At 35.4% G+C, this 24,256-nt stretch overlaps 1 protein-coding gene across 2 annotated transcripts in view; it reads right to left on the bottom strand.

Moving 5' to 3' along the window:
- Positions 1-24,256, bottom strand: part of RSBN1 (round spermatid basic protein 1) — a 39,603-nt gene that overhangs the window by 14,185 nt on the left and 1,162 nt on the right. The window contains exons 2-3 of one of the 2 annotated variants that reach the window (XM_061186161.1): positions 13,017-13,242; positions 11,364-11,481 (exon numbers count right to left, since the gene is read on the bottom strand). In XM_061186161.1, coding sequence (XP_061042144.1) covers positions 11,364-11,481; positions 13,017-13,242 — 344 coding nt within the window. Of the gene's footprint in view, positions 1-11,363; positions 11,482-12,568; positions 13,243-24,256 lie in introns of both variants that reach the window. The other variant, XM_061186160.1, reaches the window with a different exon arrangement.

The following is a 24,256-nucleotide window of genomic DNA, read 5'->3' as shown; positions in this document are numbered from 1 at the left end:
TTTTTTAGGGGGGCTTGGGGTTTGGTTTGGTTTTTGTTTTCTCAAAGGGACACTGAAAGAGAAATGACTAGTTAGGAGGTTTCTGTAATATTCCAAATAAGAAACAACCAACTAAGCTAATATCAGTGGAGTTGATTTTTTAAAGATTTGAAAAATAACCATAAGATAAAATTGTAAGGACTTGGAGAAAGTTAGATATGATAGAGAGGAGAAAGGAGTGTCACGGATGTCTTGCAGGTTCTGCCCTTTGCAACCGCATAGAGAAAGCACTCTTCCTACTGGAGGAGAGGACCAAGTTTGGGTGGGGAGGTGATATCTTCAGTTTGGGACATGATGAGCTTGAAGTGTGTAGTAGGCGAAATAACAGCTCCCAAAGATATCCAGGTCTTAATCCCTAGAACCTGTGACTGTTATCTTATATGGCAAAAGGACTTTTCAGCTGTGAATAAATTAAGAATTTGGAGATGGCAAGATATCCTGGGTTATCCAGGTGAGCCCAAACGTAATCATAGTTGTCATAAGGAAGCAGAGGGAGACTTCACCACAGAGAGGAGAAGGTGACTTGGTGATAGAAGCTGAGATTGGATTGATGCACTTTGAAGATGGAGGAAGGGACCACAAGCCAGGAAATACAGATGGCCACTAGAAGTGTGGGGGGGGGGCACAAAACAAACAAACAAAAACCCCGCAAAACAAAAAAACAAGCAAACAAACAAACAAAAAGATTCTCCTTCAGCGCCTTCAGAACTGTAAGAGACTAAATTTTTGTTGTCTGAAGGTACTATGTTTGTGGTAATTTGCTGAAATCAGAAGAGATGGGTACTGAGGATACAAATTCTAGTCATTGTCAGTAATTGGAACTTTAGTCTTAAAAGAGACCTGATTAGAGAAAATATGGAGTCCAAAGAACAGGGGTCTTGGAAAGCTCCAAATTAAAAAAAAAAAAGGAAAGAAAAGTTGACAAAAAACAATGTAAAGGAGTTGTTAAGTGGTCAGAGAGGTTCGAAGAAAACCAAGAGAGCACAGTATCATGAAAGTCAAAGTAAGAAAATACCTCAGGAGGAATTTGGTCAAAATGCTGCTGAGACTTCTAGTAAGATGAAGATATGAAATGCCCACTGGTGACCTTAGCAAGAGATGTTTCAGAGAAATTATGAGGGCAGAAACCAAACTGATGTGGAGATATGAGGAAATGGAGACAGCAAGTGTAGACGATTCTTTCAAGAAGTTTGGCTGTGAAAGTAAGAAGAATTTGTAGTTAGAGGGGGAAATAGGATCAAGGGAGAATTAAGATGGAAAGACTGAGCAACCCTCCACAGGTTGTATAAGCTTTCACCAGCAATATAAGAAAGTATGTATTGCCCCATAACCCCATTAACAGGATGTTATAAAATTTTTGGAGTTTTACAAATAAGTAAAAACTGGCATCTCAGTAGTTTTAATTTCATTTTCTTAGGAATGAAGTTGTATATCTTTTCAGATAAGAGGATTAAAGGGCCATTTTTATTTCTTTTTCTGTGAAATGTCCATTTACAACGCTTGCTTATTTTTATACTGTGTTGCTAGTATTTCTCTTATCTATTTCTAGAGCTCTTTATAGTTTAGGAAGGTTAATTCTCTGTCGGTGATATGAATTTGTCTTTTGACCTTGTTTACAGTGATTTTTGTTTTTGTTTTGGTCATAGTTAGAAAGACCTTTGCCACTTCAAAGTTATAAAAGAATTCTTTCAAGTTTTCTTATATTTATGTCTCCATTTTCTACATTTAAATCTTTGATCCCATTTGGAATTGACTGCGGTATACAGTGATATGAATACTAAGATAAATTCTAGATATCCTGATGTCCCAACACTACCTTCTCTTGCCACCAATGATTTGAGATGCTATCATTTTTATGTATCACATGCCTGTATGTATTTGGGTCTATTTCTGGACTTTTCTGCTTCACTGAACAATGTTCATAAATTAGTATACACTTATTTAATAATTAAATCTTTAGAATGTATTGGTATCTGATAGGGTACTCCTCCATCATTGCTTTTCTTTTTCAAAGTTTTCCTGGCTGTTCTTGTCTGTTTATTTTTTCATATAAACTTCCAAGTCAGGTGACTGTCCCGAACAAAACAACTATTGGTATTTTTATTGGGATTATGTTCAATTTATAATTTAGGCGAAATCGTCATTTTGATGTTGGTTCTTCTTAGTCCAAGAATGTGCTGTATCTTTCCATTTATGTCTTCTCTTGTGTGATGTTTTAATGCTAATGCAAAGAGTTTGGTAAAGGTGAAGAAGACTGCTAGTTAAACAAGGCAGATGGAACATATGATTTATTTATATTCCTTATCAAAACCCCACTCAAGTGAGAGTAAAATAGAAAGGCTATAAATTCCAGAAGCTCAAACAGAACAGAAGCAAAAATGATAGATACAAGCTATCAAAACATTTTTTGAAGGTTAAAAAAACATACAGGGGAATTAGCAGACGGAGAACTTTGAACACTGAGTACCTGTATAGAAGATACCCAAAAAGCAAGTTCGTGCTACAAAATCATGGAAAGGCTAAGTATCACAGAAGGTGGGGAACGAGGCATAGAACTAAAACAAAGGAGATGGGTTTGAAATCTGTTTAAGAGTCAGTCAGACCCCTCCACTTACTTACCTTCACCTCCCCCTCCTATACTCTTTCTTATCCTATCTATTTTGTGGAGGAAGTTAACCAGAAGACTATAGAAACAAAAATACCAGGCACAAGTATGGAAGAGACCCAGTATACTGAAAAGAGGGAATTAAAATTCCATATATTTTAACGATGAAATCACCTACCTACTTTCATAGTTCAGCTCCAAGAATTCTAGCAGACAAGGGTATTAGCTACTCTGCTCCTCTGGCAAAAATGTGGCGGATTCTCAGCTGTAAAAATTAAAAGCCCCAAAGAAAAGACCTCTAAATGCTGATATCGGGAGCTTTTCTACAATGATATGGCCAGATTCCCTACCCAGTCATCAAATGATAAGTCCTATTAGCTCTGTTCACAGAGTTTCTAATCAGTTTTGTACTGACTCATATTTAAACATAAACAGATCACCAGATGTTTGAAGAAAATAACTAACACAAACAGAAGATTAAGACAAGCAAAAATGAACTTGATGAAAGAGACACCTTAGAGCATAAAAGAAAATTTCAAAACAAGTATAATTAATATCATCAGACAGATCAAAGAAGATATTGCATCCATGAAATAAAAACAGGAAAGTTATTTTTTTTAAATGAAAAAAACAAAAAATAAGAACAAGCTCTTAAATTCAAAGTATTACAGCTGAAATAAATCAACAGGAGAAAAAGAAGATAGTAAAATCTCCCCAGAAAGTAGAATAAAAAGACAAAGAAAAATAAAAGGAACGATAAGAAAATTAAAGGTTTAGCCAGGAGGCCTAACACCCAACTCAAAAGTTTTAGAAAAAAAAGACAGGAAAACTGAGGTAAGGAAATTAATAAAGAAATAATAGAAAATTTACCCAAACGGAAGGATATGCATTCCCACCTTGAAAAAACCTAAACGTTCAACAGAGTGAATAAAAAAAAGACTCATTCCAATGAGATCTGAGAAAATCACAGAGGTTGCAGGTAGCTTTCAACTACACTGTTGATGCTTTATGCCTTGGGCCAGGTGGTAAGAACACAGGTGTTTGTTATTATTCTTTACCCCTCTTTATATGTCTGAAATATTTCATAAATTAAAAATCAAAAAACAACAAACAAAAGACCCATCTAAAGACACATTATTCTCAGTGTTTTGAAATTTTATAGGAGAGAGGTTTTGAAACTTCCAGAGAGAAAAAACAGGACAACTTGACATTGGATTTCTCAGTAGCAACACTAGAAGCTTAAATAAAGACAGTGGAGTAACACCTTTATAAATCTGCAGAAAAATGACCTCCAACCTAGAAGTCCACACCTATCTGAACTACCAATCAAATGTAATGGTAGAAGAAAGTCTTTTCAGACATGTGAGGTCTCATTTGAGTCACTGAAATGAGGCAACAGAATAGTCATGGAATCCCGGAAGAGGAGAAAAAGGCAAACAGAAATCCCAGGATATACATGTATAGGATACGTGGGATATATACAAGATATATCAATACATCTCAGGATAGACCTCTCAATATATTCTTACTTCAATGCAGTAATATTACAAAACTGTAAACATGTTAAATGTCCAAAAACAGGAGAATAAAGTGATATAGTCACACAACAAAAAAAATATAGTGGTTAAAATGAATGAACTAACTAGAATTACATGTATCAACATAATTCTCAAAAGCAATGTTGAACCAAAGCAATCTGTAGAATGATACATGCAGTATACTATTTATAAAGTGTTAAATCACACAGAATTGTTATATACATTGTTTATACATTCATACATGCATAGCAAACTATTAGAAGATATACAGAAATGATAAACCTCATACTCAGAATAAAGACTGACTTCTGGGGAGAAAAAAAAACATTCTTTTAATAAAAATAAAGGAAACATATAAAGCAGGAATTCACTTAAAATCATGTGCAATTTTCTTTATATGGGAATGGAAGGGGTAAAGATGGGATGGGGGTGAGTTAAGGTCCTAAGCAAATGGGTATAGAGTTTCTGTTTGGGATGATGAAAAAGTCCTAGAAATGGACAGTCGTGATGGTTGCACAACACTGCAAAAGTATTTAACGCCAGTGAATACTTTAAAATAGTTAAATAGTAGATTTCATGCTATGTATACTTTGTGACAATTTTTTTAAAATCCTAAACAGGGTGAGGGATAGAATCCAGAACACAGGCAGAAGGATTAACCTCTGAGGAGAGGTTAACTTCTCCTGTTCTCTACGGTTCTCTACCGGTTCTCTACCGTAACAGGAGGGAATGCAGAAAAGACGTATACAGATAAAAAGTCTAAACAGTCATCATGAAGAAAAAGCAAGCAAGTTGACCAAAGAAAAGAAGTTTCCTACACAATGCTGAGGGCCCACTGGAGGCCTTATGACACCTTATGAAGAGACAAGCTCCTGAATAAATATCAATCCAAAACTGCTTTTCAAAAACATTTGCACTAGGTAGAAGTTAGACAAGATTATCTCCAAAAGCCCTTGGTTTATGATTCTATGAAATTCTAAGAGGACTGTATCTACTGGTCAAATGAAGGGAATGTGAGTATTGGTAGATGGCATACAGCTTAAAAGTGTTTCTTAAACTTGCCTGATCATAGGAATTGAATCACTTGAGGTATTTATCTCAGGCTTCACTCCAGACCTAATGAATGAAAATTTCCAGGAATGGAACCTGAGATTCTAAATATGTGTTTGGAACTAGCAACCCCAGATTATTCTTAGGATCTGGCATATTTGAGAAACTCTGGCCTGGAAATGCCACTGAAAGCAAAGAACAAATTGAGTTCTACCACTTCCCAAAGAATGCGTTGGGGGCACAGTGGAGGAAGAAGTAAGTGTAATGAGGATTGGAGGGAGGTACGCAAAAAACAAAAAAAGTAAGGCTGCTGTGGAAGCAAGAGACATAATGCCAAACAGGGAAAACTCAGTCTTGAGTAAAATCAGAAGGTACAGTGGGTAGGGGAGGACAATTTGTACATAGGGGGATAATGACTATAAGAAAATAGTAGTTAGCTTTGCATGCGTTAAATTTTTAAATTTATTTATAATATCTATAAAAGTTTAAAATTTGAATATATATATATATTGCTCTGTGTCCATACATACATAGTCCTTTAGATTAGAAACTCAACTTTACAAAGTTATCCTATAACAATTGCTGAGTGTTAAGTAAGCTCAGCTGTGCTCCCAATAATACACCTTTTAATAAGGATAGCCATAAATCAGTTAAGATAGCCACTTTACTCACTATTGAAAAAACTTGGAATCAACCAACATGTCCTTTAGTAAGTGAATGGATAAATAAACTGTGGTACATCCAAACAATGAGATATTATTCAGCCCTAAAAAGAAATGAGCTATCAAGCCATGAAAAGACATGGAGGAACCTTAAATGTATATTACTAAGTGGAAGAAACCAATCTGCAAAGGCTACATATTATATGATTCCAACTATATGACATTCTTTTAGAGTTGAAACAATGGAGACACTAAAAACATCGGTGGTTGCCAAGGGCTGGGAGAAGGGGAGAAAGGGAAGAATTCGGCAGAGCACAGAGGATTTTTAGGGCAGTGAAAATACTCTTTATGTTAGCATAATGATGGACATATTATCACTATACATTAGTCCAAACCCATAGATTGTACAATACCAAGAGTGAATTGTAATGTAAACTATGAACTTCGGGTGATTACGATGTGTTGGTGTAGGTTCAGCAATTGTAATGTATGTACCACTCTGGCGGGGGGTATGTTGATAGTGGGAGGAGCTATGCCTATGTGGGAGCAGGGAGTATATGGGAAATCTCCGTACCTTCCTCTCAATTTTGCAGTGAACCAAAAACTGCTCTACAAAACAAACAAACAAAACTTCTTTTTAAAAAAGAAAAACTTAGAAGAACACCAAGCTAGAAATACACAATATGGAAAAACCCTGGAGGAGGAGTGGCAGGTGGGCGGGGGTTAGTAATTATCACGCAGAACTCATGTTTCAGGAAGAAGCCTTTTTGGGCTGATGGTTTAAAAAACAGAAAGGAAAAAGCTAGCTAGCAATCTTCCTAACCTTGTGACCTGTGAACAGAAAGACATTCCCACTTTAAAATATAGCAGTGTGAGTCAAAATGAGTTTATTATAAGCTATACTTAGAATGAGAAAAAAAAAACCCAGAACCTACCATTTTTATGCTGCTTTATAAAGTCAGCTACCTAAAATATTTATTTCTCCTTTTATGTAACACACTTGATGTGTAGTTCCTTAAGAGTTTCGAAGTTATTTACCAAGCTACAAAGCACTCTACTAGTTCTACTCTCTTAATTAGTGCTAGCAGTACACTATAACATGTTAATTATGTTACTCAAAGATGGGGAACACCTAATAAGCCCGTTTTAAGCCTTACCACAACACACAATGAAGAAATAACATTTGCTGATTTTCTCTGGAACAGTAGACATTACCATTTTATAGCGGTAACAGTAACAGTTGTAAGAACTTCTACTACCACCTGAAGTTAAAGAGTGTGATCCTCAGTAAAAGATTTCAATATTATACATATGGAGAAATTTTTTTTTAAAAAAAGCAGAACTTAAAATACGCACATCTGCCAGATAAAGAGAACAAAATCCTATTATGCTAGACATATGTGTAAAATCAATCCCCTCCCTCCCCTACCACATACCCTTCATCTCCATATACAACCTTCAATTACTTAAGATACTATAAGGTGAAAACAGTCTCAGATGGTGATATTTAAAACAACTCCCCATTTAACTTCACATATATTTTAGTGTTGTTTGTTGCTTCTATTTGCAATTCATGTATAGAATCTAACACTTATAGCCTTGCTGATTCTTGGACCAGCAACATCGACGTCATCTGGGAGCTTGTTAGAAATGCAGACTCTAAAGCCCCAATCCAGACCTACAAAATCAAAACGTGCGTTTTATAGGCACATTAAAATTTGCTAAACCCTCACCTACAGGATTAAACACCATTCAGAGACAGGAAAAAACAATTCCTCTTTGAAGATCTGCCACTATTTAACCTTGGGAAAGGTCAACCAAAATGTGACCTTCCTCATCTATAAAACAAAGGCTTGGAAATGGCCCCCACTTGCTCTAAAATCCTTTTAGTCCATAAAATGACCAGAAGAATATCTGAATTTTCAATCCGTTTATCAGCTGCCACAGGATTTTTATAAGGAGGAGAGCTAAAGATTGCATACTTATTGCAGAACTATCACACTTCAAAGTTGAAAACCATTAAAAAAAAGTTTTCAAGTAGCCAATAATTACAAGATATAACAGCTAAGCAAAAAAAAAAAAAAAAAAATTTCTAAGTGAACACTAATTTTTCTCTATTAACTGACCAAAAGATTCCACAAACACTTAAAACTTTTTGGTCAAAATTGTTATTAACCAATGACTATTTAAAACTTAATTAGACCTGAATAATCCTACAGAATTATAAAAATACCATACTGTATCAATACATATGTAGTCCTTTAGATTGGAAACTCAACTTTACAAAGTTATCCTGTATCAACTGCTGAGAGCGAAGTAATCAAATTTGAGGATCAGCTTGGTGCTTCAATTGCTATTTATCATGAACTTACCTCTTTTGGTGTTAAAACAATTGAGTTTTATAGAACAGTAAAAGAAAAAAACCACCACCTCTATGTGCATCCTAGCTTTGTTACTACAATAATTTACAAATATAAAAGTAACAGAAGCTGTAATTTTTCTTGCACAAAATGAACTTACATTTTACTTCCTCCAGATAGAACAGGTGAGTTCTCAAGTAGTACCTCTCAAACCTTAATAAGCATATGAATCACCTGAGGAGCTTGTTAAAATGCAGATTCTGATTCAGAAGATCTGGGTAGGGGTCTGAGAGTCTGCATTTCTAATAAGCTCCCTGGTGATATCAAATTTATTCATAGAGCAAGTAGCAAGCTTCTAAAAAAAAAAAAGCGTAATTTACAGTATTTAGATGGTCATTGTTTGCAAAGCACCGGTCTTGATAATGTGTCCAATTAAATTCCTAATTAAGTGTCCTAAGGACACTTTTCTGTCCTTATCTTACTTGACCCCTAATACGGACATGATATTTAAGCCCTCCATCATTCTTAATATCTAGAAAACTTATATTGTAACCTTCCTTCTACCTCTCTTTCTTTTTGATCTCTTCCCATGCTCCTCATACATGTGGGTGCATCACAGAATTCCATTCATAGCTTCATCTCTTCCATTTCTAACGCTGTCCCTGGACCACCTACGGGCTAATGGTCCAACTTCTTCATCTCCGGCCTAGATGTCTCCCAGTCTTAGATCCATTTACTCAACTACCTAACAGACATTTCTGTTAGTCTTCACAAGTACCTCAACATAAAATATCTCAAACTGAACTCATCAATACCTTACACCCCTAGAAACCAACTTTTTCAACCCTGTATTGACTTTGTGACCAGCACCACCATCCACCCATTTGCCCAAACCACATTTTTTTAAGACTCCATCCTTCTCCCTCATCAAGTGCAATTAATCCCATGTTCTAATTATTTCTCAAATTTCATTTCTTCCTCTCTAATGTCAATATCAGCCTGGACATGGATCATTTCCAATCTAGTTACCACAGTAACTGGTTTAACCAGTCTTCTTGCTTCCAATCTCATTTTCCTCCTCAATTCCACCCTTCAGACTACTGTGTAATCTTTGCAAACATAACTTGATACCTCTCCCCTATTAAAATTCACCAATGATTCTCCATTACCTTTGGGAAAAAGTACTAACTTTTTTTTAGCACATCATACAAACCTCTTCACAAGTCTGATTTTGTCTATCTCTCCAGTGTTAACTCCCCTTAACAGTCAGCATGTACTCTTGCCATGTCAAGCTATTTGCAGGTCCTTGAAAGTGCCACATTCTCTAATGACTCCATGTGTTTGCATAGGCCATTATTCGCTTTGCTTAAAATGCCCTTATTATGCTAAGTAATCTTCTTTCAAGACTCTACTCAAGCATCACAATCTTTAAAATGCCTTTTCCAATCACTTCAAGTCTGAGTTAGGTAACACCACAAACTGTGCTCCCTCTATTATAGGGTTTTGCCTATATATACCTCTATTCTAGTATTTATCAAACTATATTATAATTGCTGGTTTATTCATCTCTTCCACTAGATTGAGCTCATCAATTAGTCCTTTTAAGAACAGATTGTGCAGTACATGGTAGGTTCTCAATATATGTTTGCTGAATAAACTGTCTTGAACTATAGTCATGAATAATTACCATGGCTACAATATTTAAACTATAAATAACTTCTATCAACTGTGTCTATCTCGCTTTATTTATAGGCTTAACAGAACTTCATAAGACTTCACAAAACACAGAATTCCTAACGTATTCACTTAATTCCCAACAATCTAAAGTTATTTGTGAAAAATATTAGAATAGCTTTCTGAATATTGTGTTAAACTGAGATATTTTAATTTCACTGACCAGAATGTTTAGACAAATAAAACCAGTTTCTTCTCCAATGTTTAGACAAATAAAAGCACTAGTCTCATACTCCAATGAGGGAAGGAGTATGGTAAAACGATGTTCTCAATTGTTCAGGTGGTTTAGGTTTGCATACTATTTCTTTTTTTTTGGGGGGGGGCGTACCCCACGGCTTGTGGGATCTTAGTTCCCCAACCAGGGATTGAACCCAGGCCCGTGGCAGTGAAAGCTCCAAGTCCTAACCACCGGACCGCCAGGGAATTCCCTATTTCTATATACTAGCTACATGACCCTGTATAACAATGAACATCTCCAAGCCTCAGTTTCTTCAATGGAAAACAGATAAAATTGCTTACCTACCCCACAGATTATTTCAAATATTAAGACACGAATGTGAAAACATTTCTATAAACCATGAAGTGCTAAACAAATTTGAACTACTGTATTAGCTTCCATCCCAACATATGCCGAAGATTTTAGTTGCAAAATAGTTTCATGGGCTACGACAACCTCCCATACGCACCCTGTATGTCTCTCCAATGACTGAAAATTCATAAATAAAATTAAGTTACAGGATCACCAGAGCACAAGACTTACTTAATAGTCCTCAATATTCTTATGTGGTTGAAGTGATTAATGATATCTAACTTAATAATAAACTGATATGTTCTTAAAAAGTGGTTATTTTATAAATCTCAAAGTAAATCTCAAGGTAAGTTGTTGGTACAGTCATTTAAATTTCAGCTCCATTAAAAAATTAATTGGAGGACAAAAATCAGCAGGGAATATTTAGAGATATTTTCTTCTATTAACTATTTAGACTGGGTACTGTCTATTGACATATAAGCTTGATCCTCTAGAGACTAACTAATATGAAAGTTAAAAAGTCACCATTACAAAACCAAGACTTTCTTTCCCCCCAGGTTTCTGGCTTATCTCTCAGATATGCTTGCTGGTCTATCAATTAGAAGAGAAAATTTGCTGCATTTTTCTAAACTAAAAAAATGATAGAGCACATTAATTCTGCTCTCAGCAATATCCTTCTTTGTTAAATAGGGACTTAGGAGGATTATGGACTATATTAAAAGAACTGTTTTCAGTCCCTTTTCCAATATTTATAAAAATAGGATTCCTTAACCTTCAAAGGGCAAAACTCCTTTTAAAAAAAAAAAGAAAAAACAAAATCTACTATAAAAGTCAGCACTTCGGTACCTGATTGTGGTAACAAGGCCAAAATCCAAGACGAAGCCCTTTATTGCACATCGTGTTCCAACGTCTTGGGCAGCCCCATCTTGCGACCTCTCCAGATTGGCTGCTCCTGCTCTCTCTACTGCAGAGAGAACTTCAATTAGAGAAATTCTGAAGCTCGTAAATCTAAACTGGATACTCCCCTCATTGGAGGTAAGGATGATAAGAATCACTAAAAAGATTCAAATTAGAGAAGGTTTCATATATATCTAAGTGGCTTGAAACCACTATAATGCAGGCAGCTGAGAGTCTTATTATGCAAGTCTATTTACCTAAAAAAAAATCTTAAGGAAAAGAATGGCAGCAAATTATTAGATAACCTGAAAAAATAGGTTATATAATCATAAATCTCTAAAAATGAAATATTCTCCACTAAACTTGTGTAGAATTTATATCTATAATACAAACTTATAGCTGACCATTCATGTTCATGATCCTTATGAGAAAAGCAAGCTAGAAAAAAACTAGAACACATTATCAACCACTTTTCATGCCCTAAAATAACTTCACTGAAAAAATGATTGGTTAAAAACCACTGGTTAGGAAGGAGAGGTTTCCCTGCTGACTTAAGCCTAGCTGCCCAAGCAAGGCTTTAGAAAATGTCTTCACCTACAACAGTGCAAAGGCAGAAGGAGCAGAGCCTATGGCGGTCTTCCTAGTGACACTTCCAAGTCACATAAATGGGGTATGTTTCTGGGATAGACTGCCAACAAGTTACTGAAAGAAGAGAAACAAGAACAGCAAAAACCTGACAAATAAACAGGCCAATGCCCTCATGTGTTTTATTATGACATAAAAGGTAAGTCTTAACTAAAGTTACCTTGAGGCTATCAGATCGAAATCACATCCTCCATACTAACATTATCCAATTTGTGAAAAACTGAATTGGTTTTCAAGCTGATTTTCCACAAAAATTTGTTCCACAAAAAATGACGTAAAACATGTATAAAACATTTCTTAGACCAAGCAAGTAACAAGCCACATCCCAAAGAACTTCAGGAATTAAGATTTTTCAATCAGAGTTATAAAAAAACAATTTTAACCACTTTTACCACCATGAATTTTAATCAAAGGTGTGCTGGTATGTGCTATGCAACAGAATGAAGTTAATACTTTTGAGATACTGTAACCTGTATTTACTAAATAATTTAACAATGATTTTACCTTACCTGAGTGTGAAAATTTGAAATGGTGGTTGTTTCAATATCTTTCTTGCCCAGAATTTCCATTTTCACTGGAGTGTTGGGGAAATTAAAAGCAAAGTAGTCCAAGAAGTCTGGGAGATAAGCGGCCGCTCCATGCACTATTGCTAAAGCATAGTAAGCAGCATTTTTCTCGTTTTCACTGAATGTCAAAGCAAGAAACTCCTCAGAAAATCTCTCCATCTCCATTGGAGACAAAAATGAGAGTTCATCCATGTAAGCATGAAGGACAAGAGCACCACCATTGGACTGGTGTTCCTCATGAATAAAGTTGCTAAATTTAGTACCTGTTTTTAAGAAATTCCTACGAATAGAATGTTCCTGGTGAGTCATAAAAGGTGTTTGTACTCCCTGGGGTACCCGATATTCTTGCATGCCCAAATTTAATCGACACAGCTGTTCATCTTTCAGATACCTGAAGGACTCCTTATTAACTCCTGAAGTGCTATTTATTTGTCCTTGGGTGAGGATTTCCTTACTGATGCGGGTCAGGCCAGCACAGATGGTTTGTACTTCCTTATTGTACATTTTAAGGCGTCTTCCTCGCATATCTTCTCGGTGTTTCTTTTTCTTTTTCTTCTTTATTTTCTTCAAGACAAAATCATCAGCTCTCTGGGTTTTACCATTTTCATCTGGTGTTTCTGGCCACAATAATTAAAAAGAAGTTAGTTGCTAGGCCTAATGTCAACATACAAGCTTCTTAAGGTATGCAATCTCAAATTAAATAGCCTATTCTCAGTTTCTCTGAATTTGCCACTATAATTTACATGTTTATAAAATGAATGAGACAAAGATCTTAAAATACAAAAATATTTTGGATTGAAAATTATGCTAAAAAGTAGGTAATGCAAATTTAAGCATATAACTTAGTATGACTTACAATCAAAACTAAAGATAATATCTAAATAATTTCACATATGCCATACTGTATGGAATATCTGTTCAGGAACCATTGTAAAATCTAAATTAAAGCTCGCCATATTTTGCTGTTTGTCTACAAGTTACTATGATATATATAGGCAAATCAAAGACAAATTAAGCTGTTAAGACACCATTTTGCCTAATAAATTGGCAAGATTCGGGGTGGGGGGGAATTCTTATACACTGTTGCTAGAAATATAAACTGGTACAACCTTCATGGAGGGCAATTTGGTACCCCCAAAATGAATATGCACCAAAGCCTTGGAAATACTTATAATTCTTGGTCCCATAAATTCCACCCCCAAGTAAAAATTACCCAAGAAAATAACTAAGAAAAGATAACATAAAGATATTCACGATAGTGTTATTTAGGGAATCCCCTAAATGACTAAAAACAGAATATGGATTAAACTCTCGTACTTACGTACTGATAAAATACTACCCAGCCATTCTAAATTATATTATAGGTAAAAAGAACTGACAAATTACAAGGCTATGAAATGTTTACATTGTCACGCTTCCAGAAAGCCTTCTCTAACAACTCTTTCCCACCCAATTTGGATAGCTACTCCTACTATGTGCTTCCTTAATACTGTACTTCCCCTATTACAGCATTAACACATTAATTTTCCACCTTTCCTCTAGACTGTAAGCAGTCTAAGGTCAGAGGTATATATCTTCCCTTTCTTTCCAGAGCATCTAACATATGTATAATCTGATCTTATTTTTATAATATTAAATATTCATTCAAACACTTATTAAGTACCTACTATATGCCAGAGACACTGCTGAGCACTAGAGATACAGTGTTGACTGAGACAGATATGATCCCTACCCTCTTGGACCTTATAATCTAGTTGGACTTCAAAGAGAAAGTATCAATATGCTACTCTAGATGCTGGGGAAGCTCTCTTTAGGAGGTGATATTTAGGCTGAGTCCTAAATAATAAGAAAAGCCAGCCATGTTTTCTAGGGAAAAATATTCTAGAGAGAAGCAAAGGACCTAAAGAGAAAAAAGTATGACTTATCTATATATATTTCGTATACACACAACACAGAAAAGTATCTGGAAAATATACACCAAGGTATTAATGCTAGTTATCTAGGCCGGTAGGATTATAAATGTCTAGCTTTCTTCTTTTTTGCTTACCTATATTTTCTAATTTCTACAATAAACATACATTATTTTTATAATTTAAAATATTACTTTTAATTTTTAAAGGATTATCACAGATTGATAAACCCAAAATAGAATGGCATCTTTATTTACTAGTTGGGAAATAGTCCCAGCAAGAAATATTCAGGATTAAATAACAGGTATAGTCCTGATCAACCTTCAAGCTTGGTGTGGTATTTACTGTATAGAATTTATCCACCCAAAAACAGTACTTCTGACATGATTCAAGTAATCCAGTGTTAAGACAGATACTCCAATTAATCCTATTACTACATCTGGGAAGAACAAGTTCAATAACTTTTACAGTAAAGAATTTACTTGGGGGCTTCCCTGGTGGCGCAGTGGTTGAGAATCTGCCTGCCAATGCAGGGGACACGGGTTCGAGCCCTGGTCTGGGAGGATCCCACATGCCGCGGAGCAACTAGGCCCGTGAGCCACAACTACTGAGCCTGCGCGTCTGGAGCTTGTGCTCCGCAACAAGAGAGGCCACGACAGTGAGAGGCCCGTGCACCGCGATGAAGAGTGGCCCCTTCTTGCCGCAACTGGAGAAGGCTCTCGCAGAGAAATGAAGACCCAACACAGCCATAAATAAATAAATAAATAAATAAATTTTTTAAAAAAAGAATTTACTTGGTATAATATGTAAATATATGACAAATTACACCACTCAATACAAAATCATTCCAAGTCACCAGATATTACAGAAGTTATAAAACCTTCTAAGGAAAATATTTAAATGTACAAGTCAGACTTTGAAGTGAGTGTACAGATACCAAATGACTTTCATTCTGTTTAATATTTGATTTTAAACAACAAAAAGAAAGCCCTTCATTTGCAAGCATCACTTATAGGTAAACTGAAATCATATACCAAAATATAATGTAATTAGATTGTTTAAAGTGGCAAGAGAAAAAGCAGTCTTTTATTTTATATGTAACTAAATCTTTGAGAATTCTTAAAATACTTAGTAACAGTAATTTGTATTTCTTACCAGATAAAATTAATCTAAATACTTTTCCCATATATCAAATCAGTAATTTGGGCAATTCTCCCAAGCAACTAAATGTTAATGCCATTAAATATAAAGGTTAGACCAATTTTAAAATAGTCATCTAACTACCCTCTGCTAAATGTTTTGGCAATTTCACAGGGAAAAAAAAAAAAAAGCAAAGAAAAAGAAAGAAAAAGAGAAAGAAAAAATACCTATGAATAGATAGGTTATTTTAAGCTTCAGAGGAGGTATTTGGTATGCAGAAGATGAATTGTGACCTAGAGCTGCCACTGAAATTAACACCAAGAAGGAGCTGCCTTGATTGTAACACATTTTCTATACTACTATCAGCTTACCAACGGTATTTCTATCATGGCCAAGGCTCTGTGGGTTTCATTCCAAAACTCATTTACATGAGAACCATTTAATTAGTCTAACACAGCCCATCTCAAAAAAAACACTGCACAAGGAAATGAAAAGGGCCTTAAATTGATTGTAATCTCATATTTCAACATAAAAGTCTAAAATATGAAATAAATTTCAATCTCCTCACTAATCCTATTTTTCAAATTTTGATTCTTATCTAAGGCTGAGATAAAGCTTGCCTTTGTTTATACAGAAATTTGAGACTACTTGTATCACACTAGCTAATGAATTTCCATGAATAAACAAAAAATTTATTTTTGAATTATTGTGATGGCAACTAATTGAGAATGGCATACATACACAAAGTTGTTAAAGGTTATTACAGTAAGTTAGTCACCGTTGCTTTAGGAGAATGATACTGGGGTTGTCTTGCCTAGAATTAAAAATGTTATTTAAAAGAAAGTCTTTGCAATAAATATATCAAATCAATGTTGTATACCTTAAACTTACATAATGTTGTATGACAATTATATATCAATTTTTTTTAAAAAGCAATGTCTAAAGTCTTCACAATCTTTCCATTTCTGGTAGAGTGTTTTTAGCTTTCCAGAGAATGTATTCAGGAAGTAATATTTTGAGTATTTCCCTACAGTGCAGAAGTGAGTATTTATTGACATCAGCTCTTTTACAGAAAAAGAGCCAAGATACACTGTATCTGTGATTAAGGAAAGCTTTCACATATCGAACTGTGAAATTAAATATAAAGAGAAGTATGTAATTCTACAGAGAAAGATACAAACATTTGAGAGATAAATTGCTGGCTGTCTTAAAAAAGGTCATTATAACTATAGATTAATACATGATACTATCAATAAAATCCTCATATGTGCTAATACCATTAATATTATCAGCTATTAAATAGTACCATTTATTTAACATCACTATTGAAAGCTTTCATTAATGAAAAAAAAAAATTATCTTTCCACATTACAAAACTTTAGTTCATTAACACCATTTTTATGCTTGAATTACAGCTTAGAACTGAAAAATACGTAGTATCCTCAATTCCTAAAAATCATGGTGGATAAGCAAAAGCAAAACAATTATAATTTTTTATATTTTATTAATCATAATAAAGAATAAAGGCTAAAGTTTTATTTTCTGAAAGTAAAAAGTTCTTCCAGCTCCACATGAAATCCTGACTAAAAAGGAAAAACAAAAAACTGCAGGGGGTTTCCCTGGTGGCGCAGCGGTTGAGAATCTGCCTGCTAATGCAGGGGACACGGGTTCGAGCCCTGGTCTGGAGCCTGTGCTCCACAACAAGAGAGGCCGCGATAGTGAGAGGCCCGCTCACCGCGATGAAGAGTGGCCCCCGCTTGCCACAACTAGAGAAAGCCCTCGCACAGAAACGAAGACCCAACACAGCCAAAAATAAATTAATTAATTAATTAATTAAAAAAAAAAAAAACTGCAGATCTGGAAGCCATCATTTTAGTAAATCACTGTACAGTTACAACACTGCTTTACTTTACCTGCCACCCCTCTAATTATGGTGTTTAAGAGTGATTGGCTAGATTTGAATCCCTGTCCTACCACTTCCTAGCAGTATTACCTTTTGCAAGTTAATTTCTTTGTACCTTGTTTCTCATTAGTAAAATGGGGGAAAACAACAGCACCTCCTCAAAAAATCAGTGTGCAGAGTAAATGAAACAAAGCATATAAAGTATTTAGAATAGTCCCGGAACATGACAAATACTCAACACATGTTAACTACTATTATTACTCCAAAAAGTTTAATTGTAGAGGCAGTAGAGTGTGTTATTGAAGAGCAGATGCTTTTACAGTTAGACACACCCAGGTTAATGTCCCAGCTCCACTACTCACTAAGACCTCTGGGCAAGCTCATAAATCTCCTTAAACTTTTACCATCTAAAATGTTATTAATGCTAGTATCTATTTCAGAGTTATTGTAAGAATTAAATGAGACAATGAACATAAAGCCCTCATCTCAGTATTTGACACACAATTAAGTCCTCCCTCACCATTTTTATCATTTTAATAATAATAATATTTGATAACATTCCTTGAAATAATTGGCAATAATTCTGGGATATCAAAACTAGAGCTAGAGGGACTTCCCTGGTGGTCCAGTGGTTAAGAATCTGCCTTCCAGGGACTTCCCTGGTGGCGCAGTGGTTAACAATCCACCTGCCAATGCAGGGGACACGGGTTCAAGCCCTGGTCCAGGAAGATCCCACATGCCACAGAGCAACTAGGCCCGTGTGCCACAACTACCGAGCCTGCGCTCTAGAGCCCACAAGCCACAACTACTGAGCCCACGTGCCACAACTACTGAAGTCTGTGTGCCTAGAGCCTGTGCTCCGCAACAAGAAGCCACCGCAATGAGAAGCCCGCGCACCGCAATGAAGAGTAGCCCCCACTCGCCGCAACTAGAGAAAGCCCACACGCAGCAACCAAGACCCAATGCAGCCAAAAATAAATAAATTAATTTTTTTAAAAAAAGAAAAAAGAAAAGAATCCGCCTTCCAATGCAGGGGACGCAGGTTCGATCGATCTCTGGTCAGGGAACTAAGATCCCATATGCTGCGGGGCAACTAAGCCCGCATGCCACAACTGGAGAGAAGCCCACACCCCGCAACGAAACACCCGACGCAGCCAAATTAATTAATTAATTTAAAAAAAAACTAGAGCTCGAAATTATCAACCTAGAGTACAATGAGGTGGACCACAGAGAATCACATTAAAAGGGGAAAAGTCTCTGAAAGAGGGAAGAAGACTATTATTCATCAAGTGTCTGCTAGGGATCATGTATGTTATCTCATTTTAATCTCCAAACAAACCAGTGAAGTAGATATATAAATCCTTTTTACGGAGAAGAAAACAGAGCTTGAAACAAGATATGTTACCTATATTAGGTCACAAAGGTAATAGGTGACAACCTAGATTCAAACTCTTACCTGACTCCAAAACTCTTCTTTCTGCCTTCTCTATCTACTCCCCTTAGATGTTCAACTAAAATTATCTAATTACAACTAATGGACTTGAGGTGGCTTGGAAGAACCTCCAATAAATGGAGCATCACTACAGTCAACAAATATTTTACTGAGTGCCCACGACACAATAATTTTACAAAATCACAAAAATAACATTATTTAGGTTATGCAAAAAATGTCCTTAAAAGCCTGTTTGCCTCTCTCTAGGCGGGTAAAGTAAAATATCAGTCCCTGAAGGTGTTGCTCTGATAAATGAGATTATCTGTTTATCTCAGTTCTCTGTATAATCCCCCAATAATTCCCCACTCCTACCACTGAAAACAATAAACTATTTCTAAATTAAAATTCCTGCCAATAGCTTTTTGACATCACAGAAAATTTCAATTTGTTGTGTGACTTAGGGACACTTTCCCTGTGAGAGCAGTTGGACAGTTGGTCAAAGATGAAAAATGTGAGAAAGGAAGGCTGACTCACTAGAATATATAAGAGCAATCCTGTCATTTTAATGACAGTGGAGAAGAGAGCTATGGAAATCAACTTCCTCCTTTCCTTTTTAAAAAAAATATTAAAATACTACTAAAATCATTAATTTATTAGCCAAGAATAATTAAGAAGAAGCATTACTTATTTTGATGGAGTTTTTTTTGAGGAAGTTTGTTCTAGGCTTTTATGAGCAATAAGAGGGACAGAAAAAATTAAGATTTCAAAAGACACAGGTAACTATCATTTAATTAAGATTCAAGCCTGATGCTTCCAAGAATCAAACAATATTTTAGTATCTCTTTATTAACAATGTAAATGTGCTTAGTGGAAAGTGAAAAGCCAACAGGACCATGAGTCAAAAAAACTGGGTTCTAGATTCAGTTCTATCAAATACTAACTAGAAAAGCTGAAGTGTGACACTTCAGCTCTTCGAAAGTCACTATACTTCCCATTTTACATATGAAGCAAGTTTACCTTAGCATTTACAGATTAAATTTTTGTTTCAACTATTTATGAGCAGCTCCAAATGTCTGGAATCAAAATTTATAATTAACCTATACATGAATTTGGATTGAGTACTGTCGGGCTGGTGTGCAGGAACAGGTCTCTCAGCTGAATGATCTATCTCAGGGATCGGCAAACTTCTTCTACAAAGAGCCAGATCATAAGCTTTGCAGGCCATATCGTCTATCCCAACTACTGTCTATACTGCTGTAGTGCAAAAACTCCCAGAGACAATACAATTGAATGAGTGGAGTGGTGTCCCAATAAAACTTTATTTCTGAACACTGAACTTTAATTTCATATTATTTCATATGTCATGGGTTTTTTCCAACCATTTAAAATGTAAAAACCATTCTTAGCTCAAAGGTTATACAAAAATAGGCAGTGGAACTGATTTTTGACAAAGACACAAAAGTAATTCGATGGAGGAAGGATGGTCTTTTCAACAAAAGGTGCTGGAGCAGTTGGATATCATAGGCAAAAAAAAAAAAAAAAGAACCTCAACCTAAACCACACACATTATACAAAATTAACTCAAATGGATCAGAGATTCAAATGTAAAAGTTAAAGTTAAATAAAACTTTTGGGAAAACAACAGGAGAAAATCTTTGGGACCTAGGTCTTGGGAACTCAGACATGACACCAAAAGCATAATCTATAAAAGAAAATCAACAAATTAGTCTTTAACAAAATTTAAAATGTTTGCTCTCTGAAAGACCCTGTTAAGAGGATGGAAAGACAAACAACAGAGTGGGAGAAAATGTTTGTAAACCATTATTCTGATAAAGAATATACACATCTGTAATATATCAAGAATTCTCAAAACTCAATAGTAAAAAACCAAACAATTCAATTAGAAAATGGGCAAAAAACTAAAGAGACATTTTACTGATGAGACTATATGGACAGCAAATGATGGCATGAAAAGATGTTAAGTATCACTAGCCATTGGGGAGATGCAACTTAAGTCCACGATGAGGTATCATTACACATTATTAAAACAGATAAAATAAAAATAGTAACAATATCAGACACTGGCAAGGATGTGGAGAAAGTGGATCTCTCCTACATTGCTGGTGGGAATATAAAGTGGTACAGATATTCCAGAAAATAGTTTGGCGATATCTTCCAAAAACAAAAAAACAAAAACACAAACAAAACATGTACTTAACGACATGACCCAGCAATTGCATTCACAGAAAAATGAAAATTTACATCCACACAAAAACCTGAACATGAACGTTCATAGAAGCTTTATTCATAATGGCCAAATTGGAAACAACCAAAATGTCCTTCAACAGGTGACTAAACTGTGGTATATCCATACCATAGAACACTACTCAGTAATGAAAAAAAATGAGCTATTGATACATACAACTTGAATAGATCTCAAGGACATGCTGAGTGGGAAAAAATCTCAAAAGATCACATACCATATATATTCCATTTATGTAACATCCTCAGAATAACTAAATTATGGGTTGGAGAACAAATTAGTGGTTTCTAGGGGTTGGGGAAGGTGGGGAGACACAGGAAGTTCTAAGATTACAAAGAGATAGCACAAGGGGGATCTTTGTGGTGATGGAATAGTTGTGTACCTTGACTGCAGTGGTAGTTAAACTAATCTACAGGTGTTAAAATGGCACAAAATTATACACACACCATTGTACCAATGTTAATTTGTTAATTTTCTGGTGTTGATATTATACAATAGTTATGTAACATGTAACCTTTGGAGGAAATTAGTGAAGGGTAAAGACCTCCCTGTACTATTTTTGCCATTTCCTGTGAATATATAATTATCTCAAAATAAAAAGTTAAAAGAGTTTCTGAAAACCTGCGGATAAGGGAAGGGAAGACATAGTTCTGTAAATAACAAGGGTCTAGTCACTCTCCTTATTAATCTTAGAGTTGTTTCAAGGATCAAGCATGATAAAATAACAAAAAGCAGTTTTAACAGTACCTAATAACAGCCAGACACTTAAGTGCTTTCCACATATTGTCTCACTTAAGCCACAAACAATCTTATAAAAGAAATACCACAACCCCATTTTACAGACAGGAAAACTGAAACTGAGGGAGCTTAAAGTAATTTGTCCATGGTCACACAGTAAGTGGTAGAGCCATGATTTAAACTCAGACTGACTCCAGAGGCATGCCTCCAGCACATCACTATAACAAGTATAAAGATATTTAGTGGAAAAACAAAAGGTATCCATCAAAGTGTAGTGCAAAAGCATGGATTAAACAAAGGTTAAACCAGTTTATTTTCTGTAAGATTCTCAGAACTTTCAGAATGCCAGTGTGTGTCATATAGCTAGGAGGCTACTGTATTGTTTTTTCCCCAACATATTTGGCAAGGGAATCTTTCCCTCCAGAATATATAATCCAACAGTCTCTCATTCAAAAGTCAAAATGTTTAAACTGGAGTTACTGTGGTGATCATTTTGCAATATACACAAATACTGAATCATCACTTCATACACTTAAAAATAATATAATATTATGTGTCAATTATATCTCAATTTTTTAAAAAGTTAAAATGTTTAAATGAGCTAATCTTAACCCACTTTCCTCCTTCACATACTAGCAAACCACAAATGCTTGGACTACACTGTCCAATGTGGTAGCCAAGAGCCAGAAGAACTATTTAATTATAAATTAATTAGAAATAAAATTAAAAATTCAGTTCCTCAGTCACACTAGCCACATTTCAAGTCTTCAAGATTTGTTCAAGGGCCACATATGACTAATGGCTACCATACTGGACAACACATTTATAGAAAACATGTTCATCATCGTAGAAAAGTTCTGTCAGGCAGCACTGGGTTAAAAGTTTTTTTTTGTTCGTTTTTTAAAGACATGGCCTCTGCAATTTTCAGAGACGCACACTGTGTTATGAATTATTATACATGTATTTGCCGCTATCCTCCCATAAAAGGGGGCTAGGTCAGAAATTCTTAATGGGACTGGCTACTGCCACTCTGATGCCAAGGCACAGGGAAAAGATAAGCAAAGAAGTGGAAAAAGTGAATAGCAAACAGAGAAAGCAACATCATGAAGCTGGAGGATGAAGCTTGAACTCGGATTCAGGAGACCTGGGTTCTACTCCCTATTATGTCAATGATTCTTTTTTTTTTTTTTTTGGTACCTGTTACTAATTAACTGTGACTAGACAAGTCTCTTCACTACTCTAGGCCCCAGTTTTCACTCTTCAACAATACAAATTTGACTTGGATGATCTCTAAGATTCCCTCTAGCTCTGTACAGTTGAAACACACAAAAACACATACACACATGAAATGAGAAGGTGAGAAATAAAGGCACAAATAAAAGAGAGCAAGATCACTGCATATTAGTGGTGGAAATTGGCATTCCTGTCAGTTTGGCACAAATTCTACTCCTGAGGATAAGACTTGGATACCACCAAAGGAAGAAAGATTTAGTTCAATTCAATAAAAACTTACTGAGCAATTATTTGCAACAAACTGCACTATCTGGAAGTAGCACCACACACACACACACACACACACACACACACACGAATTAATTAGCCCTAGGTTAAGACCAAATATGTGGAAGAAATCCAAGACTCACCAAACTTGAGATTGAAAGACTAGTTCATTAACACGTAATAACTGCCCCAGTACTAAGAAACATAGAAGTATTTTAAACTCTTCTTGAGACAACTCTAACAAATTATATAAAATCATATACAAAGTACAAACACATGGCATAATCAAAATTCTTATCCCTCCCCACCCCCCATACCCTTCTTCTAAAGAGAAAGTAAATAAATGCTACAGGTACTTGGGAATAGGAAAACAGCAATTTTGGTCAACCTAACTTCTCTAGAACCCACACTCAGTCCTACATTTTCTGGGCTAAATATTCTTGATTTTAGTGAGTTTATTGGAAATAAATAAATTCTCAATCTGTTGCACCGGGTAGATAAAACAGCAACTGGAATTCTTGTCTCTACTATCTCCTACTCAACTTTTCAGAGGCTTGGTTGGTCCTATTTTCTAGGATCAAAGGGGAGAGAAAACCTTCCCCATCCCTTTTCTGAAAATTAAGATTTCATATGAAAATTAAAAATGAGTTTTACTTCCACATAAAAAAAGAACCAAGATAAACTGCGTTTGATATCTCACCTTGCAGAAGCTAAGGCAACCAGTGAGTCGAGCTAATCTCGGTAC

This window comes from Eubalaena glacialis, chromosome 3 (assembly GCF_028564815.1).
Source record: "Eubalaena glacialis isolate mEubGla1 chromosome 3, mEubGla1.1.hap2.+ XY, whole genome shotgun sequence".
Taxonomy (NCBI): Eukaryota; Metazoa; Chordata; class Mammalia; order Artiodactyla; family Balaenidae; genus Eubalaena; species Eubalaena glacialis.
This window is presented reverse-complemented; position numbering and strand designations above follow the sequence as displayed.